The 11,406-nt window shown below is 43.7% G+C and overlaps 2 protein-coding genes across 2 annotated transcripts in view; one reads left to right on the top strand and one right to left on the bottom strand.

The window, feature by feature from the left end:
- Positions 1-11,406, bottom strand: part of T265_06910 (hypothetical protein) — a gene marked incomplete at both ends in the record, with an annotated part of 58,529 nt that overhangs the window by 24,894 nt on the left and 22,229 nt on the right. The window contains one exon of the mRNA XM_009172308.1: positions 4,682-4,813. Within this exon, the coding sequence (XP_009170572.1) occupies positions 4,682-4,813 (132 nt within the window). The remainder of the gene's footprint in view (positions 1-4,681; positions 4,814-11,406) is intronic.
- T265_06909 (hypothetical protein) overlaps positions 1-11,406 on the top strand; it is a gene marked incomplete at both ends in the record, with an annotated part of 54,337 nt that overhangs the window by 22,491 nt on the left and 20,440 nt on the right. The gene's annotated exons all lie outside the window — the stretch shown is intronic.

Below are 11,406 nucleotides of genomic sequence, written 5' to 3'. Positions count from 1 at the left end.
ATATATATATATATATAAAATCCGGGGGCCTTGTTAGGTGAATGGACCTTCAACCACGTGGCAATGGACGATCATAGGTCACGAAGGACTGTAACAGATTTCGTGGTCTCTCGACCAGTTTTCAGCAGCCCTATGAATAGTGTTATGTCAAGAAAACCGAAATTTATTCGCTTAAGATTGCTCTACTTATGAGGCTGTTATCTCATTTAACTGCGTGGACCCTGGTTAAAATGGCTACCAAAAGAAGTCCACCCACGGGACTGTGAGAGGCGATTGAAAAAAGAATGTTTCGACCCCGGCAAATCCAGTAACATTCAACTTACATTCAATGTAAACTAAAAGAGAGATCGTCAGCCTGAGATTTCCCGCCGTATGTTCAGTCACGTTTGTGGATCATAAAATTCAGAGTCCATTTCAAAGGATCGATACATTCAAGTCGGCAAGGTGCGACAGTGAACCACCGGATTGATTTTACACTCCAGCTAAATCAAGCTGAGTCGTTCAACGTGAGGGGCTGACTACCCAACCACCAATCATCGTCACCTAGAATCAGTCTCGGTAATATCTACAAGTTTCTGTCAGTGTCCGTACAAAAAGTATACAGGAGTGCCCATTTTACCATGAACTTCCTTAAGAAAAACCTAGAGGCCGACTTGAACATCCCTGACTTACCTTTTATCCTTTTCAAACCTACAGTGTATTTATTTCTGCTGTTGTCCCGTCTAGAGAGAACATATATATAATGGCGGAACAAAAGCTCTCTTATTTTCTTAGTGTTTTTTTTTCGAAGGATGGAGTTTCAAAGGGCCAACCACAAGTGTTCCAAAATGGGAGACAACCGTACCGCCGGAGGGGATTTTCCCCTAATCAATTGTGAGCAAAGCTTGTGTTAACCAAGATGTGCTCTAATACCTCTCAATAAGTGGTAACGCAATCATCTAGACGCTGTCCAAGTGGTCTAGAACAGACCAGAGAAGGCTGTGGTTGCTTTCGTGTTCCTTGCCAAACGGAATTACTGCGCGAAACAGGTAACCTGCAGCTAATCAACCGTAAATGAGTCTACCTTTTTGTGCATGCGTCATTTCATTTGAAAAAAGCTACTGAATTTGAAATATACTGTGTATCTATAGACTCTGTTATTCTACAGGCTCGTTTATCTACTAGAACTGTCTATTCGGTAAACTGGAGCAAAAGCATGTGTTTTTTGTTCTGTGAAAATGCGCGGTTGATTGAGAAGTAATAAGACCCTGCTTGGGTGTGGGCAGCGTTCAAACACTGATGACGGTGAACTAATTAAGATGTTGAGAAGTCTAGATTTATTACAGTAATACGAGTATATGTAAAAGAGCCACTGGTCAGAAGAAAAATACTGCTTAGCCAGAGTGGCGAATTCCGATCTAAGGGGATTATCGTACTGTCCAAAGTGAGAAGCTCAAATGTTCCTATTTACATAATTCGTCCGTGGTGATCAGTTCAGAAAAAGGGCTACCGTGTGCTGTCCAGACGATTCAACTAAACAAACAAATTCCGACGACACAACTGGCCATGTTGGTACAAGTCATTGAGATGACAGAGAAACGGGAGGTGCGGAGTACAATAAAGTAAATTACGTAAGAATCCAGCTGATCGTGTTGGGATGTTTTGAAGCTCACACAGGAGCAGCTGTCCGAAATTGCAAACGCGCCATGACAAGTGAGCGAATCTAGAGTATCTAATTGTGCACAAGTTTTTAAGGTTGCGCTTTCAACAGGAGAACAGGAGCGATTGACAAGGATAACTCAAACGAATTGTTGACCCATGCTTTGGATGAGCAATCACTCCAGGGCTATACATCCGTGCCCAGTTGGCAGCAGAAAAACTCGCTGCGCATATCGTTCGACCCATGCAACGCCTTACTTTGGTTGCCGTACCGAAAGATTTCATTTCACCGTTGAGTGCGAATTTGTTCCAAAATTTCCGTACAATGCACGGCACACCGTACCTGTCTCATTCACATTTCCGTTTAGCTAGTTATGACTACCGTGTCGATTCCATAAAGCGCTAGAATTAAATTAGTTTCGCGCAAGTCGGTCCAGTTAGTCCCAGTACGTTGGTGGATTTTTTTAATAGAAAAAGATCGATAGTCCCAGGCCAGTCGTTGACATCCGTGAGAGGAACCAAAAACTGTTGCTGACGTCATATCAGAGGCAGGTGCACCAATCGGTTGACACAGCAGTTTACTTGTTAGATGGTAATCACTGCTATAGAAAATCATTGACAATTATTGTTAAATAACTTCAGCGATAATGAACAGATGTTCAGCTGCTCTCGGAATCGCACATTTATGACAATTCCAAGTGGCGGCAAATGCACTTTCAACACAACAGGAAGCGTAGTTCCAGTGAATTGCTTTTGTATCCTGTATCAATTCGGAATTTCGAATGATTTCATGGTGCAGATGCCGTTGACATGTAACGAGCCGGAGTGCACGATATGCGCTGAGCATTCGGATCGGTGCGTGAAGCATAGCAACCCGTGAATGCAGAATCTCGATTGCCACTTTTACGAATTTCATACATTTGTACCTCCGGAGGGCGAATCCAGTCAGTAAATAACAGATCTATCGCTCCTGTGCTCTCGAATTCCACTCTCCAACGAATGTCTGCCCCCTTGGTATAATAATAACGTTTAATACGTCTAATAACGTTTAATAGTTAAAAATAAACATAACAGACTGTTTGGTTCGGCAAAGAGGCAGTCTCGCGAGAAGGTTTGAGAGCTTACACAACTCAGTCTGACCGTTCGTCCGAACTCGCTTGGATAGTCAACTTGGAATTCGTTCAAGTGAAGCATGTACTGTGGCATACAACATAAGTTAATCTGAAGACTAAGGTTCGAATCAATAAACCTGACATTCTTCGTGGCTTACTTGATGTTTGTAAAAACCTGGCAGACGCCCGACGCAGATGTGCGTAAGATGAAGATTCCCAATCTTTAGAGCTTAAGGTGCATACCAAGAGCACGTACTCAAGACTGTGCAACCAATGAAGAAACCCACTATCGACATTTTGATGTTGTACGACTAGAACAGCTTATATAACAACATCATCAACCCGGGAATGTCCTTTGCTCGCCACATAAGGACAGTGTCATAGATTTTCTTCCTCTAAATTTCATCAAGAATGGCGTTGCGGTTGAGATAGTCAGATGAAAACCTGGAATGACGCTGTTAATTCCGACGCTGAACGCATAATTACATAGATTATCCATGGTCTGGGATAGTGGAACAAACGCTAGATCCTTGACCGTGTCATCAACCGCGTTTTGGAAGCTGCGATTCGAGACATCCAACAAGCTGTCATCCTCACGCAATAAATAGCTGAAGTAAGGTAAAGTGAGCCGCGGCAACGGTATCTCTTAAACTGAAAAGCTTAGCGTCGAATCATTTTGTTCTCTTCTATACAGAGTTTTTTCATCCAGAGATCCGCTATCTGCAACCAGAAGTTCACACGCATTGAACACGACCACCTACAACAACAATGCTGCCAGTATGCCTAATAACAATGATAATACGTAACCCATTTATTGACTGTTCTGGTTAGTTCTACTGTTGCGCTCGTTGAGATCGTCAGGTGCACCTGGCGAAGCCTTTCCGATAAGGCAGTTTTATGATTTTGGTAGTTTTAGCGTCTGAAGAATGAGTGAATGATATGGTATCTCTAGGTGTCAAAAGGCTTACACTAGATTTACGGTTGCCTGAGAGCAGCAGAGTCCTTCTTTCGGTACTAAATGACCCGTAACAACAAAGAAGAGTTCAAGCGTTGACTACACCTTTATGCTCCAAGGTTAATGCACGTGAACTGTAGATGGCTGCCTGTTCTAGACAGCCAGGCTTTTCTATTGCTAATGGTACGGGTCTGTAAAGAGTAATTACTTGGAAAAATCACTAATTGTGGGTAAAATTGCGTTTACCAACTGTGTAGAACACTAATGTAATTCCACAAACACCCACATCTCACTGAAATCTAACTATTCATGTGAGACCTCCATTTCGTGGCACGTGACAGTCGTGGAGGCCGCATGACCTAGGTATAAAAATCCTGCAGGCAAGCTGCGAGGAATGATGAGGGTCATCGCAGAGGTATCAACTGCCTCATAAACGAGCAGTTTCTGTTACTATTAGGGGCCTCTTTACACAACAATTGGAAACTGACAGAATCGACCAAAAACTAGTACCCTCGATGAAGGACTCGTAGAATTTGTTTAGTATACTTGGTTTGGTTCAGTCCACCTCACATGTGGTGCTATCGTCTCCAGTGAATGCGGTAACGAATCTTTCCAAGTTTATGCAGTAGAACTGGGTTCGCTTCTAACTAACCAAAGTACGCAGGCCAGTGTCAAACCGAAGGCAGGTATTAACAGTACCAAAAGCGTACAATATGATCCAAACAAGTTACTATATCCCTTACATCTGGTATTAAATATCAAAATATATTCATATACAATGTTCTTGGTGGAACCAGGCACAAACGGACAGGGACTGGATGACTACGATACAGAAGCAGTCAATGGAAAATTAGTCCAACTGCGTTGAATGGCCAAAAATAAGTAGATCAGAAACTCCGATATTTACCAGGGCAGAACAGGTGCAGTACCAGAACAAACCAAATATGCGTGCATAAAAGGAAAAATACAGACATACATTGTATAGGTTTACCAAAAAGTTTTCGGTCCTTTCCAGGTACATCTGATTCACTCCCGGGTGATCTGCGTCATGACAAGCAGCGGCCAGTAGACTGGCAAGAATCTCGACAGGACTCAGTAAACACAGCAACTGAAGTGTGAGAAAAGATTGGAGGGAAACGGAATTGGGTAGTGGTTAGAATGCGATTTTCCACTCCAGTTAACCGGTGACAAGTTTGAAGGACAGACAGATCGATGGTGATAAGTTAGACAGATCGTTAACCTAACTCTGTCCAGTAACTAAGCCCTCGGGGAAGTAAATGCAAACTGCTCATATCCAGATGAATATATCGCTCAGGCAATATTTTCCGTGACGAAATCCAAAAAAGAGCAATAAAAATTTGCAAGATAATTCCAATATACAGCGCTACCCCCAAAAATGAATTAGATATCCGACAGATGAACATAAAAGTGCATAAATCATGGATCTATTGACTTGAGAAGGTACACACACCGGCTGTGCCCTAGAAACCAATTTTATCCAAGTCTGGTACCGCACAAAACAAGGTAGTAAAATAATCTCTGAAATTTCGCCACTAACATGCTGCGTATTGAATTTCCGAACAGTCAAGCACACGACCTATTTAAAATTTGCATATCTACACTTACCAGTTTGCCATTCCTCAACAATTTGACAGGTCAACGAATGTTCGACCTTACTGTGACTACTACCACATACGCCGAAAATATCCGTATTTGGATACAACGCTTCGGGAGCTCAAAGAATGGACAAAAAGCATCATCTTTTGCTTCGAAAAAAATTGAAATGACCGCCATGGACAGAATGCCAGATTCAGTAGTAGTGTATACATTCTTCATAAGCCTGAAACTGTAGAAGCAGTGATTCACTCGCTGGATTTCTATATACCATTATAAACCTTTGGGTTGAAAACGAAACACAGATATTCGGTTCGTCGATATTCTGATTGACAAAACCTCCCGTGAGCCCACCTAAATGGTTGATATTTGCAGTCAGCTTTGTAACATTGCAACACGGCCAAAACTTTGCATCAGTCAACCAGCTACATTTGCCGAAAATTAACCGAGCCAGAAAGATACTTCGGGGTAAGGTGGCACCGAGACAGAGCTCGCGTTTCCTGTCTTCAGATCAGGTACTGATCAGGTTGCCTTCAACTGAGGGCGACTGCATTGAAAGTGTGTGGTAGCTTAGGAGAAGCGATACAGACTGACTACTTCACATCGAAGGCATGTTACTCTACACAGGATAAACCGGGTTCCACTTCTACTGAATTTCGACTAGCGTCATTTGCCAAGAGAAACAAACATTTTGGAGTAAGGTCTAAAAGCCATCTAAGCCGTTTCGTTATAATGGACTGGGTGGGACGAATTTCGGTGAGGTGTCACTAAAAAGCAAACAAATTACGGAAGTGTGAATTGAAACAGCTGATGTACCACAGACTGTAAGGTGAAAGTCGGTACGAGGAACGTGTGAACGTGTTACGACCACTCCAGGACACCGACTAATCCACAGTTTTCGATGATGCTTTCGGGCATTTCATCTTCAGGGACATGTTTTGTGATACTTTAGCCGACTGTCGTCCGTGACATGAGAATTAGATTTCCTCGAAACGTGAGACAAATGCACTCAAAACAACGTTGAGAATTGTGACACCTGGCTTGTCGTCATGACATATTTTCAAGCATCTAGTCATCGCCATCTTTAGGATGTTGCGGTAATCATCAACAGCAATGATCCCACAAAGAAGTCGTTCATAATAGATCAACTTCTCTGAAGTGATGAATAGAGAATACCATGTTAGGATGGTCAATGTAGTGCTACGCACGGCCATCCAATATCTTACAAAGCGAGTCCTACCCTTCACACCTAATTAGCCGTAACAACCACTAACCCACCGCTACGCACAACTACGCACTGATGATGTCACCTCGATTGGTGATGAAACGTTTGCAACCAAATTGCCCAGCTCAGCGAACAAGCCAACGACCAACTAGAAAACTGTTCACAAGTGGCAACCAACAAAATAAAAATAACCACGAAGACGTCTGCTTGAAAACTGTCCAAACTGTATGCCTCCTTGGTTTGGTTACAAGCACCACAAGACATGAAAACATGGCAATGTTGTGGAATGTAGGTAGCTCGGGTGTGCTGTTTGGTTGTTGGTCTGTTCGCCGAGCTTGGCAGTTGGATTGCAAACGTTTCATCACCAATCGACGTGACATCGTCAGTGCAGGGTTGAGCGGGTGAATTCCTCCTCTTCTGCTTGTGATTATATAACATCTAAACGGTATCTGGTAGTTCTAAAGGCGATCTTCGCGTAGTTTGATTGGCCTTCTGTGAATCTGACGTGGTCTCAATCTTCTGTATCTGGTTGGTTCGTTGGGCGCATTCAATTAGGCAGTTCTGTGTGTAGTTGTTCTCTAGTGATTCGGCCGCTTTCTTCTTGCTTTGTGGTGTGAGTTTGTTTCCTTGCTTGGTTGAGTCAGCGGCCTTCTGTTTTTCAGTGATTGTCTTCCTTTAATCCAATTAGTCGGTTGGTTGTCGTTAGGTTTCTTGGCTCAGAGTCCCATGACTGTGTGGTTCCTTTGCTCGTAACGGCTGATAGACTGGGTCAATGTCGATGTGTTTATTGATCGACTTCCCCTGTCTGGGCTTGGGCAACTTGGCAGTATTCCATACCTCGTGCTTCCTTCTTGGTGGCATGCAGTTAGGCACCGAAATGGTGCTACAGCTGAACGATGTACAATGTTGCTTACTGGACTTCGGCTTACTTTGTTTTCCATCCACAGAGATTGTCGTGAACACCTACCTTCAGAGGATCGCTGGGACCTGGTGCCTCTATTGTGTGCACACGACACTATGGATTATCTGTCGTTGTGGGATGGCGCTTGTGTTGAACAATGACAGTAAGGATGCTGAAACAGTCATCAGACCCCTTGTCTCCAAACGATCAGTTGTAGGCATCACGACGGAACGTTTTTTCTATTAAATTAACCTCTGCCATATTTCCAGCCACTACTTAATAAAGCGTTGTTTACCCATCTGTTGCATCACAGTAATGAACTAGGATCCACTTCCAGTGTATTCTCATTTCTAATCGGGACAGAAATGATGACGATGACGGAAAAAATGGGTTGGAAAGGGATTACAGATTACGGGTTAAGATAACATGAACGAACGTTTTTTCTGTGTGAGAATAATAGCTGAGTTATAATAGCAAATGGATTTTACCGGGCATCCGCTTTACTGCCGCATAAAGCACACGTATATGGTTGGAAAACAGTGTATTATTGTTGTTATCCAATTTGAAAACTGGCACACATATGCATTTTGTCCATCAATGCAGTCAGAGTTGTGACCGCGGTGGTATGTGCAGGATGTGGTAGGAATGAACTATCTCCAACTATGGTGATTCATTATGTGTGCTATTCCTGTGTTCAATCCGCTTGCAGTACGAACGCGGAAAAGTCACCATCTGGTGATGCGCGAGGTTGGACTTTCGGCAAGAAAAAATAGGAAAGCCTGGACTAACCGAATGAACTTACGAACGGAATTTAAGCTGACCAGTTCATTTCAACGAACTGAGGTCTCCACTAACTTATCACAACATCCGGAGTGTAGGCCTGTCTTGGCGCAAACTGGGACCAACCCATAGACTACAGAATCAAACAACCGACCTATAGAAGCCGGACTAAGCAGGCAAGTATGTGCAATACCTCGTCTGCGCCGGCAACGAATTATCCTCACGAAATGTGGCCTTCAGCACAAAGGGTCATTGAATCCATTAGTGAAAAATCAGAAGAATGCATAGATATCGCCAGTGGGTTTCCCTTCATCGGGCCACACAAAGCCCATTGCTAAGTAAACCGGAAATGATGTTTTAGGGCAGCAGCATTCGGGAACGGATGGAAATTCCAGCAGAATGTGCTGATGCAAGTGATGTGCAAATAGAAGTATTTCTTGTGGGAAACTATTTAAATGGATTGCGAAGAGAAGCACTAAACGAGGGGACATTGGGTAATGCAAACAGAAACTCTTTGCTGAACCAGCTTAGCCTCAGGTGTGTTGGCTCAGACGGCTGACTCGATTAGTTTATCGTCCCGTACCTCATGAATAACCGACATTGCTTACGCATATTATCGATTGTTCGTATGTTGTGTTCCCTGATTGGTTGGCGTGTTTCATAAGTATTCTGTTATCCCATTGTAAGACGTTCTTCTTGTCGGTTTGACCACAAGAAATGCATCTAGAGTTGAAAATTTTCCCTCCTGTACAAAACGTGGCACGGATTCCACAAACAGTTTACCAAACATTCAGTGAGAAATTTAGGTCAGAGAAAACGGCTGCTGGAGAGTGCACAGGTTTGCGATAACTGAGTTCAGCCTAAGGCGGTAAAAATTTCGAACATGTTCTTTCGCGAGGTTAATATTTCATGGTATTCCATCCGCTGATCACAACACCGAAAGACTCCTACACTGGCAGGGCAAACAAAACTGCCCCACGGGTTAGCAAACAAGCTCCTGTACACGCCATTATCCCAGAACAGGACAAATTCGAACGGACGACTTTAGCGTAAACACCTCCTAATAGGGTGGAAACGTCATCGCAACATTACATAGACCGATGTACACAGCGCGGGAGGCTCAGTCTCGGTTTGCCTTACAAGCTATCTTTCCCACCAGCTACAAGAAGACGACAAAATCATGACGCTCCTTTGTCTCTGGGGGACAACTTAAGTAAGATGCTATCAGTAAATTTTAGCGTACACATGGTTGACGTCTTCAGCCGAACGTGCCGTTTCGTGTCCTGTGGTGGCCATGACAAAATTATCTGCTCAAGTGTTTCCGGCGCAGTAAGATTCAGAAAGTGGGCGGCCTGACAGGAAATGGAGGTGCGTACCCGGCTTGATAAGGGACAGTCGTTCACTTGCCCTTGTAAGGTCACCATAACACGCAACAAGTAGAGGTAGATTAGATTAAAATCCAACCTCCCAATTCCAGCGGAAAGCGGTCTACTGAACAGGAGAAGGGGATGCGATGGTAATCAAACACTTGCAGTTGCGCATGCAAAAAGCCGCCTTTTTATCACACACAAAAGTTATACACACAAAAGTTATTAGATGGATGAAAAACTTTTCACGAGGTTGGGATTCATCGGACAGGTGCGGTAAAATGCATACTGTGGTTGACCAAATCACCCGTTTTCTAACTTAATTGGTGCCAATGTTATACTCGGAAGAATCTCACGATTTCGACATAAGTTATTTGCTTGAAGCTCAGTAACAAGGTAAACTTAATTAGCCTCGAATAGGACCAAAGCGATAGTACGTTGGTGGATGTGTATGCAATTTATAAGTTCAGAAGAAAAACTGGCGGAATAAATGTCAGCTTCAATGAACCCAGAGGCAGCGCTTATTACAAAACAACAAACGTGAGGAACAACAGATATGAAAGTCCGACCCCCTCGGATTGCACGCGAATGACTAGTTCGATGAAAGACCACTCTCTTTAAAAGCATCGGAAAGGCATCTTTAAAAGCATCCAGAATAACCTCTCTTCATTGCTGAATTCAACGGAGATTGGTTGATTACATTATATTAGTCTCAGCTTGAGGTAAATGACTTCAAATCTGGAGGTGGCAGACTAATGTCCCATTATCCACGACGAGTTTCGTAACAAACCAGTGGCTAGCTAGCTTGTGGCGCGACGTATGGAAGAGAGTCGTCGCCAAAAAGGGCGTTTGAGTAAGGTCTGTGAGAAACCCCGGGAATACCCCAACCAGTCAAATCAAACACGACAAACTGTAACCCTGCAACACGAAGCGATAAAAATACAGTATAAAGACAACCCACCTTGGGTTGAGAGATGAAACAATGCAGGGCTTGCATGACGTCGGCAGCATGGACTGCAGTGTGATAAGGATTGTGCTCCCAGTAAGCTGATTCCAGAGCATCTAAAACACGAGATAACAAGATAAAAGACGAGATAAATCTCCCAGTTGCGCCGGAAGTGGACATAAACCTAAGTATCTGTTACAAACAAGATATTAAGCTAACTTAACCCCAAAAGTAGACTTTCAAAACCGATGCAAAATTGATGCACGTACATAGGAGGGGTGAGACGTAAAGCCGCCGCTAACAGGGTGTCCTGGATTTGGATAGACACTCCATGACGAACAGAAAAAAAGATAAGTCTCAGCTAGTAGGTGAAAATATTATGTTTAGTTGGAGGTGTTTGTGGGATTGTAGAGTGCACGCTCACATTACGCTTGTTTGAAAAGTCGGTCTCTTGTCCCGGGGCATTCTGATGAGCTCACACCAAAGGGGGAGGAGCACTAGACTCGAGTTTCGTTCTTATTGGAGCTAATCAGTAGTGCACATCGTTGGCCGTGACGGCGACTGAACTCCGCAGATCTCACATGCGAGGCAAGCTTGTTACCACCAGCGCAGACTGGACGCATCTGAATTTTCACGTCGGAACACAGACTGGACCTGAATTTTCACGTCGGAACAGGCGAACATGTTCGCGATTGAGCGATGGGCGAGGAAAGCCCGACACCTCGAATGGCGACCGACCATTATGCACCACAAGAATTTCTAGGAATACACATTACCGGAATTAATGTAGTAGTGCAATCGGCTGTGATGTCGACTTTTTGGTTCACCAACCGATGATCAACTCTTATCGAGGGATCTGCTTTCCTCA

The sequence above is a fragment of the Opisthorchis viverrini genome, assembly GCF_000715545.1.
Source record: "Opisthorchis viverrini unplaced genomic scaffold opera_v5_151, whole genome shotgun sequence".
Classification (NCBI taxonomy): domain Eukaryota; kingdom Metazoa; phylum Platyhelminthes; class Trematoda; order Opisthorchiida; family Opisthorchiidae; genus Opisthorchis; species Opisthorchis viverrini.
Note: the sequence above shows the minus strand (reverse complement) of the source record. Positions and strands in the feature narration are given on the sequence as shown.